Raw genomic sequence first — 19,355 nt, forward strand, 5'->3', positions numbered from 1 at the left:
CCTTCCGAGTAGCCGGAATTACAGGCAAGTGCTACCACGCCCAGCTGATTTTTTTGATTTATTGTAGAGATGAGGTCTCACTGCCCAGGCGGGTCTCGAACCCGCGGGCTCAGGCAATCCACTCACCTCAGCCTCCCAAAGGTGCGGGATTACATCTGTGTCTGTTTATATGCTTTGCCTATTTTTCTTATTGATTCATAGGAGTTCACTATATAGTAGGAAAATCAGCTGTCAAATAAGTTGCAAATATTTTTTCTCAGTTTGTTGTTTGACTTTTGCCTAGAGTGTTTTTGCTATGCAAAAACATTAGACATTTATGGGATCAAATTTGTCCATCCTTTACTTTTCTGATTCTGGATTTTGTATTGTAACTTGAAAGGCCTTCCTTACTATGAGGTTTGAGATAAAAATCTCCCATGGTTTTTTCCTGTTATTTTTAGGGCTATTAAAAAATTTTTTTTGTAGATACAGGACTTTGCTATGTTGCCTAGGCTAGTCTCCAGCTCTTGGGCTCAAGTGATTCTCCTGCCTTGGCCTCCCAAAATGCTGAGATTACACATGTGAGCCACCGTGCCTGGCCTAGGGCTTATTTCTAAATTGCAATGTTTAATCCATTTGGAATTCAAGAGGTGTGAGGATCATAACATTCTTAAGAACTAGCACTACGCTTGTTTTTTAGTATAGTCTGTTCAACCTATTGTACAGATGGGAACTAGAGCCCAGAAGAGGGGAAATGCCTGGCTCTAAAACCTGCTTCTCCTCTTGAATGCCCTAATGCAGCAGGTGGCACCTCTATCAGCATTCAGTCTGTCCTTTCTATTCTTCCTTCTAAACATTCATTAATTCATCACTTCTCACCATTTCCACTTCCTAACCTAGCTCAGGCCTCATCAAACTGTTCACACTCAGGGTTTTTATACATGCTGTTGCCTCTGCCTGGAATATGCCTGGCTCCTTATTTAGGCCTCAGACACCCTCCTGTACCCTCTGTCATTATATTCCATAACACTTACTATATAGTCTGTAATTACCTAATTATTTACTTGTTCATTGTCTTTCTCCTCTACTAAAATGTAAGTTCACTGGCATCAGGGCCATGTTTTTTGTCTTCTGCTGTATCCCTGGCATCTACAACAGTGCCTTTCACATAATGAGTGTTTAAAATATTTACTGGGGGGCTGGATGTGGTAGCTCACACCTATAATCCCAGCACTTGGGGAGGCCGAGGTGAGAGGATTGCCTGAGCCCTGTGGTTCAAGATCAGCCTGGGCAACTTGACGAGACCTCATCTCTACAATAAATTAAAAAAAAAATTAGCCGGGCATGGTGGTGCGTGCCTATAGTTCCAGCTACTTGGGAGGTTACAGAGGCCAGGAGCATGCCAGTGTCCTCTAGCCTGGGTGACAGAGTGAGACTCCAACTAAAAACACACACACACACACAAAATATTTACTGGGGCCAGGTGCAATGGCTCATGCCTGTAATCCCAGCACTTTGGGAGGTGGAAGTGAGAGAATTGCCAAGGCCTTGGGTTCGAGACCACCTTGGACAACTTGGCAAGACCTTGTCTCTACAATAAATAAAAAAATTTAGCTGGGCATGGTGGCGTAAGCCTGTAGTTCCAGCTACTTGGAAGGCTGAATGAAGCGGAAGGATCAGCTGAACCTCGCAGGTAGAGGCTGTGGTGATCATGAGTGGGCCACTGCCTCCCCATGAGACAGACGCCAGGAAATTTGAACTCTTTTCCAGTTGATATGTCAGTGACAGTTGACATATCAAGAACAGAATCAAGTCCTGAGAAGAGAGGGAGCTCCAAGGCCAACTGTAGGGCCAAGAGAATTGGGAATGTCTGGTGTGACCAGCTTCAGGGGACCTGACTTCTAGTGCCAGTTTTGTGATCTTGGAACAACTCACTTCACCTTTCTCAGCAGCTTCTTATTCTGTAAAGTGGTGATATTAGCATCTCATTAACATGGTAAAGTTGTAAAAGTCAAAAGATGTGAAAGTGCTTGTCCACTGCAAAGGGTTAGGGCACAGACAAGGCTTCCTGAAGATGCCAACATCTCCTTCCCACTTACTTTAGGTTAGCTCTGCTGTCTTCTTGGGTATGTTCCTGCCTTCAGATGCAGGCAGATGTGTTGCCGGGACTAAAGCCTCTCTTCACCATTTCCAGCTGCTCTGGTTGGATCCAGTGCCCTGCTGAGGGTATGATGCCTGCCAATAAGCATGGGGTAGGGGACGTTACGGACAGTTTCCATACACAAGGGCAGCAATGCCTGACATACACAGGCTAAGGCAAAATGTTTCTTCTTCTTGGTCTGTTTTCCTCTAAGGAAAGTGGATTTAATTACCTCATCTCCTAAGACAGAAGACATTCCTTGATATTGCAGTAGGTAGTCACAGGACGGCTGGTTCCAGCAAAGGACAGGGAGAGGGTAGTCATGAAGCCTCAAGTCTTCAGGGGCACTCCAGCTTTGCTTTAAGAGGTAATGCCAAGCTGGGCTCAGTGGCTCAGCCTGTAATCCTGTGCCTTTGGGAGGCTGAGGTGAGTGGATTGCCTGAGCCTGTGGGTTCGAGACCCGCCTGGGCAGCGAGACCTCATCTCTACAATAAATCAAAAAAATCAGCCGGGTTTGGTAGCGTGCGCCTGTAATTCCGGCTACTTGGAAGGCTGAGGTGGAAGGATCGCCGGAGCCCAGCAGGTCGAGGCTGTGGTGGCCGGAAGCGGCCACTGCACGCCAGTCTGAGCGACAGAGTGAGACTCCAACTCAAACAAAAAAAAAGAGGTAATGCCTATCCCGGCTCTGTGGCTTACCCTGTAATCCCGTGCCTTGGGAGGCTGAGGTGAGTGGATCGCCTGAGCCCCGCGGGTTCGAGACCTGCCTGGGCAACTTGGCGAGACCTCATCTCTACAATAAATCAAAAAATTAGCCGGGCGTGGTAGCACGCGCCTGTAGTTCCAGCTACTTGGAAGGCTGAGGCAGAAGGATCGCTGGAGCCCAGCAGGTCGAGGCTGCGGTGGCCAGGAGCGGCCACTGCACTCCAGTCTGGGGGACAGAGAGAGACTCCGGCTCAAAAAAAAAAAAAGAGGTAATGCCTATTTGTCTTTTAATCTCCTGGAGCCAAGGATTCCTCTGTTAGCCACTTTAAAAAGATACTGCTAGCCGGGCTCGGTGGCTCAGCCTGTAATCCCGCGCCTTTGGGAGGCTGAGGTGAGTGGATTGCCTGAGCCCGCGGGTTCGAGACCCGCCTGGGCAGGCGAGACCTCATCTCTACAATAAAATCAAAAAATTAGCCGGGCGTGGTAGGGAGCGCCTGTAATTCTGGTTACGCGGAAGGATCGCCGGAGCCCAGCAGGTCGAGGCTGCGGTGGCCGGGAGCGGCCACTGCACTCCAGTCTGGGGGAAAGAGTGAGACTCCAACTCAAAAAAAAAAAAAAAAAAAAAAAAAAAAAGATACTGCTGACTCTGTGGGCCAGAAGGGCTACCCCAACTCCAGAGATTATTCAGTCTGAAAATTGAGGCCAATCTCCTGCACTTGTAAAGTATAGAAATAATGATCCACTCTAAGTCAGATTACCTTCTGACATTCTGTTTCCTTTCTTCTGCTGGACTCTTAAATATCAGCAACACAATCCCTAATTGGTCTTTGAAGTTTAGCAGAAGGGGGTGGGGGCGGATTTACTTAACTGAAATTCAGAGCCTGAGATCAAGTCTGATTTCTCTCTCTTTTTTTGAGTCAGGGTCTCACTCTGTCATGTAGGCTGGAGTGCAGTGGCACAATCATGGTTCACCGCAGCCTCCAACTCCTGGACTCAGGCGATCCTCCAACCCCAGCCTCCCGAATAGCGGGGACTACAGATGCACACCACTATAACCGGCTAATTTTTCATAGAGATGAGGTCTGTCTTGCTATGTTGCCTAGTCTGGTCACAAACTCCTGATCTCAAGCAATTCTCCCACTCCAGTCTCCCAGCATGTTGGGATTATAGGTGTGAGCTTCCATGCCTGGTCTGATTTTCTTTCTTTAGTGTCTCTTCTCCAAATTGTACCCTAACCAGATGGATTTTTCCAAAGCATAGTTCTTCTGGTTCAGAAATCCTTTGTTTCCTACTACCAATAGGATAAAGTCTAATTTCTTAGCTGGGAATTATAAACTACCACAGTTCACTTTCTCAGCTTCAGATTGATTGACTTGATTTTAGTTTAAGTTAAATCATTGAGTTTACCTAGGATTAAGTTCAATGAAACCCCAAATACTAGGGGCTTGAATGAGATGGAGTTCTCATACGAAACGAGTCCTGAGGTGGGCAGTTGGGGCTCCTTTGATCTTGCTGCTGTCTTTTTTTTTTTTTGAGTCATAGTCTCACTCTGTCGCCCTGGCTGGAGTGCAGTGGCATGCTCACAGCCATCACAGCCTCGACCTGCTGAACTCAGGTGATCCTTCAACCTCAGCCTTCCAAGTAGCTGGTACTACAGGCGTGTCCCATCATGCCTGGCTAATTGTTCTATTCTTAACATGGTCAAAGATAGTTGTGCAAAGTCCAGGAATCACATCTATATCCCAGCTAGGAGGAAGGTGGAAGGGGAAGAAAAAGGTTCTCTGGATGCATCCCAGCTGTATTTAAAGAGGTTACTAAGAAGCTGACACCTAACATCTCTGGTTACAAAACATAGGACAGACCTTGTTAGCTGCAAGGGATGCAGGGAAACTTTATTTCTGTTTACCATGTACCCACCTAAAAGTTGTAAGTTTTTTTTTTTTTTGAGTTGGAGTCTCTGTCGCCCAGGCTGGAGTGCAGTGACACTCTCACGGCCACCGCCGCCTCGACCTGCTGGATTCAGGTGATCCTTCTGCCTCAGCCTTCTTTTTCCAAGTAGCTGGAACTACAGGCTTGTGCTACCACACCCGGCTTATTTTTTAATTTATTGTAGAGACGAGGTCTTACCAAGTTGCCCAGGCTGGTTTTGAACACCTGGGTTCAGGCAATCTTCTCGCCTTAGCCTCCCAAATTGCTGGGATTACAGGTTTGAGCCACTGTGCCCGGCCTAGTTGTAGGTTTTAATTCTAAGGAAGAGAATGGATATTTGAGGAAAATGAGAAGGTTCTGACACGAGGGGGACCCAAAACTCCTTGGAATTTATTTGTAAAAAATTGTGCATTTATTCTCACATGTTTAAACTTTCGTCACCTGTTCATTTGATGCAATACACCTATCAAGATGCTTTTTCCATTGCTCAAGTTTTCAAACTCACCAATTTTGATGCCTTTTAGTATTTCTGCCGTTTTGGGTTTCACCTCTTACATATCAGCAAAACATTTCCCTTAGAGAATTTTTCTTTTTTCACCCGGGGAAACAAAGTTGTTTGAGAGGATCAAGTGAATAGGGAGGGTGGGGCGTGGGGGGGGGGTCATGCTGTTTTTGGCCAAAATTTGCTGAACACTCAGCACATTGTGGGCAGGTGCACTGATAAATCACCCATTGTGAAGTGGGCAAACATGTAAAAGAAATCTCAAAAAAAAATTCACTGAAGCCAAATGCAGCCTCTCACAAGAAAACTAGCTGGTACACTGATGCTGACGGGTTTCCAGAACACTTAGCTAGTGAGGGAAGCCCCATACCACAAGGGGCCCACTCTCCAAAAGATAATTCTGGTTTTTTGGGGGGGGTCCCTCCTTATAAATATCCTGCCTCTATAACTTTGCTTAATCTGGTTTCTTAGTCTGGAAAGCTTGCCTCTCTTTCCTGAATACATTATAATCATCCTTTAAAGACTAGCCCAAGTATCAACTCCAGACTCCTAGAGGTGCAATGAATAAAATTCCCTTCACTGTTCTCAGGACATTTTGTGCATTCCTCTGTGAGATATCTAAGCATGATGTTAAGAACCTTCCTCCTTCCTGTCTATCTCCCCTTAAGAGTTGATACAGCTGGGCATGGGCATGGTGGCTTATGCCTGTGATCTGAACACTTTGGGAGGCAGAGGCAAGAGGACTGCCTGAGCCCAGAGGTTCGAGACCAGCTTGGGCAACTTGGCGAGACCTCATCTCTACAATAAATAAAAAAAATAAACCGGGTATGGTGGTGCACACCTGTAGTTCCAGCTACTTGTAAGGCTGAGGCTGATTGCTTGAACCCAGCAGGTCGAGGCTGTGGTGGCCATGAGTGTGTCACTGCACTGAAGCCTGGGTGACAAAGTGAGATTCTGACTCAATAAAAAAAGTGTCGCTACTTTCACCAGGCCACAGGCTCGTCACTCTCCCTAACCTTCAGCCTTGTGGATTCCCCTTGAAGAACCTAGTCTTAATTTTCACCCCTATCTTCTTGCCTTGGCAGCCTCCCTTCCATCTCAGACTTCTTTCACTTACCCACATTGACCATCTGTTCCACTAACCTAGAGGATAGAGAAGGGAGGAAGAACAAGGTGGCACTTTTTTTTTAAAAGTCAGAGTCTCACTCTGTTGCCCAGGCTGGAGTGCAGTGGCACACTCACGGCCACCACAGCCTCGACCTGCAGGACTCAGGCCGTCCTTCTGCCTCAGCCTTCCAAGTAGCTGGAACCACAGGCATGTGCTACCACACCCGGCTAATTTTTTGATTTATTGTAGAGATGAGGTCTCACCGCGTTGCTCAGGCAATCTTCTAGAATCCACTTCCCAGAGTGCTGGGATTACAGGTGTGAGCCACCATGCCTGGCAAGGTGGCAAATTTTATCCAGAAGGCACTGCAGACCTTTCCCAGCCTCAGGCTGAAGCTAAGTCCTTTTTCTCTAGTGATCCCAAGGTAAGATGATTATGATGGGTGTCTGTGTACACACTGGCATGTAATTAAAACTCTAGTTAGTTTTTCTTTTTGAGTCAGAGTCTCACTCTGTTGCCCAGGCTGGAGTGCAGTGGCACACTCACGGCAACCACAACTTCGACCTACTGGGCTCAGGCAATCCTTCTGCCTCTGCCTTCCAAGTAGCTGGAACTACAGGCGTTACCACACCTGGCTAATTTTTTGATTTATCATAGAGACAAGGTCTCACCAAGTTGCCCAGGCTGGTCTCAAACCCGTAGGCTCATGCAATCCTCTCGCCTTGCCTCGGCCTCCCAAAGTGCTGGGATTAAAAGCATAAGCCACTGCACCTGGCCTCTTGTTTACTGCCTAAAATCCCTCAGTGATTCCCTAGGACTTCAGGGTAGGTCCTGACGGCATGGCTCTTTGTGACATGACCCCCACCCACGTTTCCCACCTCAGTACTCACATTGCCCTCATATCTAAGGTAGCAGCTACATCTAACTGCAGTTACCTGAGTGCCAGGCTCTCTCAGGCCTCCCAATCATACATGATGTTGGCTTTGCTTGGGACACATTTTCCTGCTCAGTTTTTAAGATCTACTGCAGACACTTCTAGGAATTCTTCCCTGACACCCTCAGGCAGAGCTGGGGCCCCCATGTGTCCTCCCACAGCCTGCAGCCCTCTGGATACCTCTGTTATCAGTGGCCTCAACATTATGCTGTAATGGTCTGTCTCTTGCACTAAATTAGGCAACTTAGGGCCACCAGCACATATTCCATTGGTATTCTTTGCTTAGGGCACACATTACTCAATAAATACTCCTTGGATGAGGGTCTTTTTTTTTTGAGTTGGAGTCTCACTCTGTCGCTCAGGCTGGAGTGCAGTGGCACACTCATGGCCATCCCAGCATCAACATGCTGGACTCTGACGATCCTTCCACTTCAGCCTTCCACGTAGCCAGAACTACAGGCACACGCCACAATGTCCGCCTAACTTTTTTCTTCTTGGTTTTTTTTGAGTTGGAGTCTCACTCTGTCACCCAGACTGGAGTACAGTGGCCGCTCCCGACCACTACAGCCTCGACCTGCTGGTCTCCTGTGATCCTTCCGCCTCAGCCTTCCAAGGAGCTGGAACTACAGGCATGCGCTACCACGCCCGGCTAATTTTTGATTTATTGTAGAGATGAGGTCTCACAAATTTGCCCAGGTGGGCCTCGAACCCGCGGGCTCAGGCAATCCACTCACCTCGGCCTCCCAAAGTGCTGGGATTACAGGCTGAGCCACTGAGCTTGGCTAACTTTTAAAAAAAATTTATTGTAGAGATGAGATCTTGCCAATATTGCCGGGGCTGGTCTTGAACCCACGGGCTCTGGCAATCCACTCGTCTTGGCCTCCCAAAGTGCTAGGATTACAAACTGAGTCACGGAGCCTGGTTTGGATGAGGCTCTTGCGTTACATTAAGGGTACAGAGGGCCAGGTGATAAGGGAGATATCCCTCATCTCTGTTCTTTGCTTGGGGCCAGTGAATCATGAAGCAAACACCAAAAAGTCACATTCTGTCAAGCTCTTCTCTTTGCCTGAATAAAGTCCACTTACTGGTTAGGGTCCACCTTCAAACTTTACCTCAAAGAAGGTTCCCCCTTGACCCCAGGCCTAGGGCAAGACCTTAGCCGTGCTCTCAGCACCTCCCATGTCTTTTTTTTTTTTTTGAGTCGGGGTCTCACTCTGTCGCCCAGGCTGGAGTGCAGTGGCATGCTCACGGCCACCATAGCCTTGACCTGCTGGGTTCAGGTGATCCTTCCACCTCAGCCTTCCAGGTAGCTGGAACTACAGGTATGTGCTACCATGCCCAGCTAATTTTTTAACTTATCGTAGAGACAACATCTCGCCATGTTGCTCAGGCTGGTCTCCAAACCCTGAGCTCAGGCAATCCTCTAATCTCCCAAAGTGCTGGGATTACAGGCATGAGCCAGCACACCTGGTCCACTTCTTTACAGCATTAATCATTATGGTAATTACTGTGGGACTTTTTTTTTTTTGAGTTGGAGTCTCATTCTGTCGCCCAGACTGGAGTGCAGAGGCCGCTCCCGTCCACCGCAGCCTCGACCTGCTGGGCTCCGGCGATCCTTCCGCCTTAGCCTTCCAAGTAGCTGGAATTACAGGCATGCACTACCACGCCCGGCTGATTTTTTGATTTATTGTAGAGATGAGGTCTCGCTGCCCAGGCGGGTCTTGAACCCGCGGGCTCAGGCAATCCATTCACCTCAGCCTCCCAAAGGCGCGGGATTACAGGCTGAGCCACCAAGCCCGGCTTGTGGGACTGTTTAATGCAGGTTTCACAACGGCACTATGGTTGATTTGTGGAAGACTGTGTACTGTAAGATGTTTAATTTTATTTATTTTTTTGAGTTGGAGTCTCACTCTGTCGCCCAGACTGGAGTGCAGAGGCCGCTCCCGTCCACCGCAGCCTCGACCTGCTGGGCTCCGGCGATCCTTCCGCCTTAGCCTTCCAAGTAGCTGGAATTACAGGCATGCACTACCACGCCCGGCTGATTTTTTGATTTATTGTAGAGATGAGGTCTCGCTGCCCAGGCGGGTCTTGAACCCGCGGGCTCAGGCAATCCATTCACCTCAGCCTCCCAAAGGCGCGGGATTACAGGCTGAGCCACCAAGCCCGGCTTGTGGGACTGTTTAATGCAGGTTTCACAACGGCACTATGGTTGATTTGTGGAAGACTGTGTACTGTAAGATGTTTAATTTTATTTATTTTTTTGAGTTGGAGTCTCACTCTGTCGCCCAGACTGGAGTGCAGAGGCCGCTCCCGTCCACCGCAGCCTCGACCTGCTGGGCTCCGGCGATCCTTCCGCCTTAGCCTTCCAAGTAGCTGGAATTACAGGCATGCACTACCACGCCCGGCTGATTTTTTGATTTATTGTAGAGATGAGGTCTCGCTGCCCAGGCGGGTCTTGAACCCGCGGGCTCAGGCAATCCATTCACCTCAGCCTCCCAAAGGCGCGGGATTACAGGCTGAGCCACCAAGCCCGGCTTGTGGGACTGTTTAATGCAGGTTTCACAACGGCACTATGGTTGATTTGTGGAAGACTGTGTACTGTAAGATGTTTAATTTTATTTATTTTTTTGAGTTGGAGTCTCACTCTGTCGCCCAGACTGGAGTGCAGAGGCCGCTCCCGTCCACCGCAGCCTCGACCTGCTGGGCTCCGGCGATCCTTCCGCCTTAGCCTTCCAAGTAGCTGGAATTACAGGCATGCACTACCACGCCCGGCTGATTTTTTGATTTATTGTAGAGATGAGGTCTCGCTGCCCAGGCGGGTCTTGAACCCGCGGGCTCAGGCAATCCATTCACCTCAGCCTCCCAAAGGCGCGGGATTACAGGCTGAGCCACCAAGCCCGGCTTGTGGGACTGTTTAATGCAGGTTTCACAACGGCACTATGGTTGATTTGTGGAAGACTGTGTACTGTAAGATGTTTAATTTTATTTATTTTTTTGAGTTGGAGTCTCACTCTGTCACCCAGGCTAGAGTGCAGTGGCATACTCCCAGTCATCGCAGCCTTGACTTGCTGTGATCAGGCGATCCTTCTGCCTCAGCTTTCTAAGTAGCTGGAACTACAGGCATGTGCCACCATGCCCAGCTAATTATTATTATTATTTTTTAATTTATTGTAGAGATGAGGTCTCGCCAAGTTGCCCAGGCTGGTCTCGAACCCATGGGCTCAGGCAATCCTCTCACCTAGGCCTCTGAAAATGGTGGGATTATAGGCGTGAGTCACCATGCCTGGCCAGAATGTTTAAAGCATCACTGACCTCTGTCCACTAGATGCTGGTAGCAACTCCCTCCTCAAGTTGTGACAACCAAAAATATCCCCAGACTTGCCAAATGTCCCCTGGGGGTAAAACTGCCTCCAGTTGAGAGTCACTGGAGTGTCGCCTATCTCCTTAGGTAGAATGGAAGTTCCATGAGGGTAGTCCAGCTACCTGAGACCCCATGTCCTCAGTTCCTCAGGGGTCTGAGGACCTCAGCCTGGCATTCACTCTTCTGTGCAGCTAATCCTCTCCCCTACCTGAGAAGCTAGTCAAAGTGTTTTTTTCTCCAAGATTCTTCATGAGGGTAGTAGAAGTGGCTTACTGGCTTTTGTGCCTGCCAGCACCCACCCAGGCTTTATTTTCAGGGTGGTCAGAAAAGGATTACTGGGGAAACAAATGAAGGAAAAGGGAGGGAGCAGCTTAGTGCTGTGAGATGGCAGGTACACAGTGATGGTCCTTCTCCACTAGGATGACTTCTGTTTTTTTTTAGGATGTTCAGATTTTATTAGACACCCTAAGCCTGGCACCAGGGGAAGACTTGGTTGGTTTCATAATCCTCCTAACAGGAAGAGGTAGCGAGGAGAGGAGCAGTCAGGGGAAGGTTGGGTCCCTGACTGAGGGGCCTGTAATGGGTCCCATGGATCCGCCTCTCTCCCAGTTCATTCTGGCTCTGGGATGATCACATGGTGAGAATCTGCTTTGAAGACACGAAGGGCTTCATGGAGGCTTCCAAGGCATGCTGGTAGTCCTGCAGCAGGACCATGGAGCAGGCAGGGGCTGTGAGCTGGCCTCGGCGGATGAAATCACACAGTGTTAGGATCAGCTCCTTGAATTGGTCTGCGGGAGGTGGAGGAAATCAGACAGGGGATAGTAGCTGGGGCCTGGTAAGGTGGCACATGGGCTGTTCTGTGGGTAAGAGCTGGTGCTGAGCTCTGGTAAAGCCCTGAGGGCCCTGGTTGTGCCAAGGATAGGATGGCTATGGAGGCAGCCTGGTCCCCGTATGTGCTCAGGATGGTGAGGGCCAGCTGGGGCAGAGGAACATGGTGAGTGGCCCTAGGGGCTGGATGGGCAAGTGGGTGGGCAGACAGAGACTACCCTTTCGAGTGGTGGCTAGGATGGTGCAGACCCACAGAACCTGGCTGGGGTACAGCTGGGAGCACTGAATGGTGGAAGGGCAGGATGACTTTGAGGCAGGGAAGTCAGAAGAGGCACAAGGAGAAGAGGGGCTTGCCAGGCATACCAAGTGAGTAGAACAGACAAGCTCTGCTCAGGGAAAGGAGCTCTGTCTGAAAGCTCAGGACTCCCTTAGAGCCCTACGACCTTAGGCCACCAACATCCCCTCTCTGGGCCTGCCTGCTGCTAAAGACCCAATATGGCACAGGAAGATAAGAAATGAAGGCCTTGGCTGAGAAGTGTTCTTTCCACAGATATGAATTAATTTAACCTTCAAATCTAATCACATTTCTTGCTTAAAAACACTTCAGTGGCTCCTCAGTTGCCTTTAAGATAGAGTCTGAATGCCTTAAGCAGGTTTAAAAGGCCTTCTGTAATCTGGTCACAACCCACCCAACCAGCTTCCCAGTCCCAGGTCAGTCCTAGTGTTTCAAGTCACTTATAAGCATGTTGGTGCCTGGTGAGTCATACTCATATTCTATGATGGGCTTTTTGCACAGCTGACTTTTTCTGCCTGAAATACTTCATTCATGCCGCCACTTTCCTCCCTTTCACTTGTATAACTCCATGTCATTCTTCACTCTCAGCTTGGGGTCACACTCTGGGGAGCCAGTCCTCCAGGAGAGGAAGGACAGAGCCCTGGCTCTGATTCTGGAGTCAGGGAGACCATCTGTCCACATCTTGGCTGCACCACTCTCTAGGTGGGGGTGACTTTGGGCAAACTACTTAACCTCTGAACCTCAACTTCCTCATCTGTCAAACAGGGCTAACAAAGGCTTATTTTTTATTTTTTTGAGCCGGAGTCTCAATCTGACTCCCAGGCTGGAGTGCAGTGGCATGATCACGGCCACCACAGCCTCGACCTGCTGGGCTCAGGTGATCCTTCCACCTCAGCCTTCTAAGTAGCTGGAACCACAGGCGTGCACCACCACACCCAGCTAATTTTTTTGGTTTATTGTAGAGTAAGGTCTTGCCATGTTGCTCAGACTGGTCTCAAACCCCTGGGCTCGAGCCACCATGCCTGACCAAGAGTTTAAATTTACGACACTTAAACTGAGGCAGAGATTAAGTAATCTGCCCAAGGTCTCATCACTGGCTAGGCAGAACCTCTTTCTAGTAGTGGTAGAAGCAGGATTTGAACCCAGGCAGGCTGGCTCCAGAGCCTGTCCTCTTTGCTTGGCTGTTTTATCCACTGTCAGCTCCTCAAACTGGGACAGTATCTGTCTTGTTCAATACTGTGCTCCCAAAGCCTAACCCAGTTTAGTCCAATAATGATTTGCTGACTGCAACTGGGTTAAGGCTATTTTCCTTGCTCCTATTGTGGGGCTGGGGACCCAGTCACTCTTCCAGGGCTCAGAGGAGCTGGTTGCTTCTGCTGCCATTCTCCTTTGAACCCTGGCACTGGGGCTATCCACTCACCTGGACTGTGGTCCTTCTTCCATTGGGACAACCAAAAGCCCCGAAGTTTGAGATCCTTAAAAATGAGCAGGCTCTGTGGACACAGGAAAGACATGCTGGGCTCTGACAGCAAAAACTTTGGCACCGCCTGGGGGTAGTGTGTACCCCCAGATGTTGGGAAAGAGGCCTGTTGAGGTGTCTGGCCCCTGTCTTCAGGCATGCCTCCTCCACCAGCTTACCACAGAGGCTATGATGGGCTGCTTGGCCATTCCGCCGTAGGTCACCATGGTTCCTCCAGGCCTGAAGAGATCAGGGAGAACAAAGAGTGGGTGCAGCATAGACCTGCTTGAGCCTGCCATGGTACTTCTATTCCAACTCTGGGAGGCAGTGCAATGGCTCATGCCTGTAATCTCGCACTTTGGGAGGCAGAGACAAGAGGATTGCTTGAGCCTGGGAGTTTGAGACCAGCCTGGGCAACATAGTGATAAGTTTTTTTTTTTGAGTTGGAGTCTCATTCTGTCGCCCAGGCTGGAGTGCAGTGGTACATTCATGGTCACCACAGCCTTGACCTGCTGGGCTCAGGTGATCCTTCTGCCTCACCTCCCAAGTAGCTGGGATTATAGGCACGCATTACCACACTTGGCCAATTTTTTGATTTATTGTAGAAACGAGGTCTCGCCAAGTTGCCCAGGCCAGTCTCGAACCCCTGAGCTCAGGCAATTCTCTTGCCTCAGCCTCCCAAAGTGCTGGGATTACAGGCTTGAGCCACTGTGCCCGGCTCAAAAAAATTTAAAAAGTAGCTGGGTGAGGTGACATGGGCCTGTAGCCCCAGCTACTTGGGAGGCTGAGGCAGAAGAACCGTGTGAGTCCAGGAGTTTGAGACTATGGTAGGCTGTGATTGTATGACTGCATTCAAGCCTGGCCAACAGAGTGAGACCTTGACTTAAAAAAAAAAAAAAGTATTCCAACCCTGTTCCTAAGCCTTACTCTCAGAATCTCTAGGAAGGGCTGAAAATACAGATTCCTAGGCTCAGTCCCTGACCTAATGTATAAGGAGGCTAGAAGGTGTATTAAAAACAACATACACCAAGCATGGTGGCTCTCATCTGTAATCTCAGCACTTTGGGAGGTGGAGGCGAGAGGACTGCCTGAGCCCAAGATCAGGCTGGGGAAGTTGGTAAGACATCTCTTTTTTTTGAGTTTGAGTTTCACTCTGTCACCCAGGCTGGAGGACAGTGGCATGCTCCCGGCCACCACAGCCTCAACCTGCTGGGCTCAGGTGATCCTTTAGCCTCAGCCTTTCAAGTAGCTGGAACTACAGGCACACACCACCATGCCAGACTAACTAACTTATTTATTTATTTATTGTAGAGATAAGGTCTGGCCAAGTTACCCAGGCAATCCTCTCACCTTGGTATCCCAAAAGTGCTGGGATTATAGGCATGAGCCACCGTGACTGGCTGAGACCTCATCTCTATAATAAATCAAAAAATCAGCTGGGTGTGGTAGTGTATACCTGCAGTTCCCTATAGTTCCAGCTACTTGGAAGGTTGAAGTGGAAGAAACACCTGAGCCCAGTGGGCATGTGAACATGCCACTGCACTCTAGCCTGGGTGATAAAGTGAGACTCCAAACTCAAAAAAAAAAAAAAAAAAAAAAAAAATTGAGCTGCAAGGAAAGATGCTCTCCAGAAAAGAGCTCAAGACCTGAGTTGAGCCCGGGCTCTACTCCCACTCACAGGTATGTGACCTTGAGCAATGTACTGAAGACAGTCCAGACCATGTTTCTTCATCTGTGAATACTCATTCTAAGGATCAGTGTGAGAAAACAGCTCTACAGACAAGGAATGATTGGACAGTGTAGAGATAATAATGACAAGTGTCCTCTCACTGCAGGAGGTACTTGTCAGATAAACACACCCCCACCTCAGCAGACAAACAGGAATGAGACTAGCACAACTGTTAAGAGCTAATAAGCCTGAACTTCACATGTTCAACTTCACCTGTGTTCCCCTCCCTGGCTCTTTTAGGACTCTGTTGATCAAGGATGACTTCAGGCACATTTTGGGACAACACAAGGAAGACTGTGAAAATGATCAATTGAAGAAGCTGCTGTGCAGGGCAGGCAGGGCTCTCCCTGAGGCTGCTGGGCAGTTTGGTCTTTTTTTATTTTTGAGTTGGAGTCTCACTGTGTCACCCAGGTTGGAGTGCAGTGGCATGCTCACAGCCACTGCGGCCTTGACCCGTTGGGCTCAGGTGATCCTTCTGCTTCAGCCTTCCAAGTAGCTGGAACTACAGGTGTGCACCACTACACTCGGTTAATTTTTTGATTTATTGTAGAGATGAGGTCTTGCGAGGTTGCCCAGGCTGGTCTCAAACCTGTGAGCTCAGGTAATCCTCTCACCTTAGCCTCCCAAAGTGCTCGGATTATAGGCGTGGGCTATTGTGCCCGGCCATGTCTTTTTTTTTTTTGAGTCGGAGTCTCACTCTGTCGCCCAGGCTGGAGCGCAGTGGCATACTCACAGCCACCGCAGCCCTCGACCTTCCAAGTAGCTGGAACTACAGGCACTTGCCACCACACCTGGCTAATTTTTTGATTTATTGCAGAGACGAGGTCTCACCAAGTTTCCCAGGCTGGTCTCAAACCTCTGAGCTCAGGTAATCCTCTCACCTTCGCCTCCCAAAGTACTGGGATTATAGGTATGAGTCACCAAGCCTGGCTTGGTAGTTTGGTCTTAAGTGCTCCTCAACTGCCACCTGCTTCAGAAAGCAGTTCCTGGAAATTAAGCCCTCTTTCTTCTGTCTCCCACTGTGCTTGGTTGAATCAGAGTAGCTAACACTTATTGGGTATCTATTATGTGCCAGGCATTTTACATGTAAGATGACACTGCTATCACCGTCTGCTGCAGTGGCTGCCTGATGTAGGGCTGAAGAGTATGCTCTGGAATCAGGCAAACTTGGGGTCAAACTTGGTTGTCCTGTTGACCAGATCTTGGGTCAGGCACTTCCTCTCTCTGGGTCTCATTTGCTTTAAGTGTAAAACAGAGATTGGAATGGCCTCCCTAGTTTAGGGTATGTGTGTGGGTGGAGGGGAATAAGTCAAGAACTGCACACAGTCTGGCACAAGGTAAATGCTCAGTGACCCTCATCACAGCCCTCTGGCTACATAACTGCCCAGCTAGCCTGAGAGTTCTCAGAGGGGAGTTCAGTGTCTCAGCTAGCTCTGTGCCTAGTAGCTGGTAAATGCTCAGCAGGTGCATGCTATTGGAATTAACGGTGTTGGGATTCCTGCTTTAGTTAAGAAGTGTCTTTTCAGGTGCCCTCTGATATAGTGTGGGTTATCGTCCCCTACAAACCTCACACTGAAATGTTCTCCAGTGTTGGAGGTGGGGCCTAGCAGTAGGTAACTGGGTCATGGTGGCGGATCCCTCATGAATGGCTTGATGCCGTTCTCCCTTTATTAGTTTACACGAGAACTGACTGTTTACAAGCACCTGGCATCACCTTCTCTCACTCTCACCTCCACTCTTGCCATGTGACATGCCTGTTCTCCTGCAGGTTCCCGTCACCTTCCAACATGGGTAAAAGCTACCTGAAGCCTCACCAGAAGCTGGGCAGATGCTAGTACCATGCAGAACTGGGAGCCAAATACACCTTTTCTCTTTATAAATTACCAAGTTGCAAGTATTACTTTATAACAATGCAAAATGGACTAATTTCCCCTCTAACTCAAAAAATTTATATGAAAGGAAAAAAGAATGGAGGGACACATATAGTTACCAATGTAATTGTGCTTATCCCCCTCGGGGGTGGAATGATAGATAACTTTATTTTTTTTTTTAGTTGGAGTGTAGTGGCTGGTCCCCGCCACCGCAGCCTCGACCTGCTGGGCTCCGGGGATCCTCCTGCCTCAGCCTTCCGAGTAGCAGGAATTACAGGCGCGTGCTACCACGCCCGGCTAATTTTTTGATTTATTGTAGAGATGAGGTCTCGCCAAATTGCCCAGGTGGGTCTCGAACCCGCGGGCTCAGGCAATCCACTCACCTCAGTCTCCCAAAGCGCGAGATTACAGGCTGAGCCACTGAGTCTGACTTGCTTAAGTTTTTCTTTGTACTTTTACATGCTTCCAGAATGTTCTATAATAGGCATAAATGTTACCTCTAAAATTATAATCTACTTTTAAAAGCGAATACAAATCATAAAAGCTAATAAGTTAAGACTAAGTGACTTTTTAAGATGCTCCTCGATTATGAATCTTTGATCACTCCCCTATGGCAGAGAGCTTAACAGTCTACTTCTGGGGTTCCTTGGAGAAATAAAGCTGAACAGGCCTCTGGGTTGCCTACCAAGGAGAAGGCTGAGAAAGAAGTACCAGACAGCTAGTCCTAGTTTCTACTCAACATTGTGCTGACCTGGCCTTGGTCACTTGATGGTCCTCCCAGCTAAAGACCTGGAGAGTTCTGGTGAGCTGGACCTGCAGGGCTGAGGGACTTACGCTAACTGCCGTAGCAGCTCTGTGGAGCTTTTCCCACCGACACAGTTGAGAGCAAGCCGTGGCTGGGGCATGTCCTGGAAAAGAAGGAAGCTGCAGTGAGGGAGCTACCACTCGACAGGTGGGGGCTGAAGCTTGCTATAAACAGCAGCTCCCTGGTCCAGTGCTGTGTTAAGGCAGGGAATGAAGAAAATGAATGGGATGTTTATGCCTTTGAACTCGTTTTTTTCTCTGGTCAGGAAGGGCTTTTCTTAAGCAACTTAATCCTTTTGTCCATTTCAGGACTTGGCTCAAAATCTTCTGGGAAAGAATAGGCAAAGAGCATCTATGTTCTGTTTTGATGGACTTCAGTTCCCTGAGTGCTCCTCTTTTCAGCACCCGTGACTCAGTTTATGGTAAATGTGCTGACCTACTGCCTCAGAAATGTTGAGAGGCATGTTCTTGAGTTAGTGTGTCTTTGGTCCTCCCAGATAGCTCAGTGAAAAGAGACTGAGACAAGGTTTGGCATCTTACTAGTAGGAGATATTTTGGAAAGTTAAGAGATTTTGAGTTTAGGGAGACTTGGGGCCAGTTCTGACTCTAGCACTTATAACTATGTGGTCTTGGTGGAGTCCTCTATCTTTTCTTTTTTTTTTTTTTTTTTTAAGTCCTTTATGTTTGAGTCCTGGTTTCCTTATCTATAAAACAGATAACACTTTTATATAGTTTTTGTGGGGATTATCAGATAAAATGTAAGGCAAATGCTTAGGAAATGTTGTTTATTTTCTTTCTCTTCCCTCTCTGTGCCTCCATTTCCCTGGGTCCTTCCCCAGGTCTAAGAGTCACACCCAGTGTGACACCACAATTGTTTAAAACTGCAAATCGGCAGGGCTCGGTGGCTTAGCCTGTAATCCTATGCTTTGGGAGGCCGAGGTGAGTGGATTGCCTGAGCCCCGGGTTCGAGACCCGCCTGGGCAACTTGGCGAGACCTCATCTCTACAATAAATAATAACAAAAAAAAATTAGCCGGGCGTGGTAGCGCGCGCCTGTAGTTCCAGCTACTTGGAAGGCTGAGGCGGAAGGATAGCCAGAGCCCAGCAGGTTGAGGCTGCGATGGCCGGGAGCGGAAACTGCGCTCCAGTCTGGGTGACAGAGTGAGACTCCAACTCAAACAAACAAACAAAAAAACTGCAAATCATGCAGGGTTTCTTTTTTTTTTTTTCTGAATCTCTGTTGCCCAGGATGAAGTGCAGTGGCACGCTCATGGCCACTGCAGCCTCGACCTGCTGGGCTCAGGTGATCCTTCGGCCTCAGCCTTCCAAGTAGCTGGAATCACAGGTGCATGCCACCACACCTGGCTAATTTTTTCATTTACTGTAGAGATGAGGTCTTGCCAAGTTGCCCAGACTAGTCTCAAACCCCTGGACTCAGGCAATCCTCTCACCTCTGCCTCCCAAAATGCTGGGATTACAGTGTTGGGATTACCACGCCTGGCTGGGGCTACAGTGTTGGGATTACCACACCTGGCTTTCTTTTCTTTTTAATTTTAAGGATGTGGGGTATAATTCAGGATTAGGTATACAAGTAGTCATCATACAGGTAACATTTGGGCCTCCCTTTGGTTCCCACTCACGCAGGGTTTCTTTCTTTTTTTTTTTTGAGTTGCAGTCTCACTCTGTTGCCCAGACTGGAGTGCAGTGGCACGCTC

At 48.7% G+C, this 19,355-nt stretch overlaps 1 protein-coding gene across 1 annotated transcript in view; it reads right to left on the bottom strand.

Moving 5' to 3' along the window:
• Window positions 1-11,080: 11,080 nt before the first annotated feature.
• The window catches only part of MECR (mitochondrial trans-2-enoyl-CoA reductase), a 40,625-nt gene continuing 32,350 nt past the window's right edge, over window positions 11,081-19,355 (bottom strand). The window contains exons 7-10 of the mRNA XM_008053687.2: window positions 17,672-17,745; window positions 13,417-13,477; window positions 13,199-13,271; window positions 11,081-11,443 (exon numbers count right to left, since the gene is read on the bottom strand). Of these exons, the coding sequence (XP_008051878.1) occupies window positions 11,286-11,443; window positions 13,199-13,271; window positions 13,417-13,477; window positions 17,672-17,745 (366 nt within the window). The 3' untranslated portion in view covers window positions 11,081-11,285. The remainder of the gene's footprint in view (window positions 11,444-13,198; window positions 13,272-13,416; window positions 13,478-17,671; window positions 17,746-19,355) is intronic.

Source organism: Carlito syrichta, unplaced genomic scaffold (assembly GCF_000164805.1).
Source record: "Carlito syrichta isolate Samal-C Ts95f unplaced genomic scaffold, Tarsius_syrichta-2.0.1 Scaffold288366, whole genome shotgun sequence".
NCBI classification, from domain to species: Eukaryota; Metazoa; Chordata; class Mammalia; order Primates; family Tarsiidae; genus Carlito; species Carlito syrichta.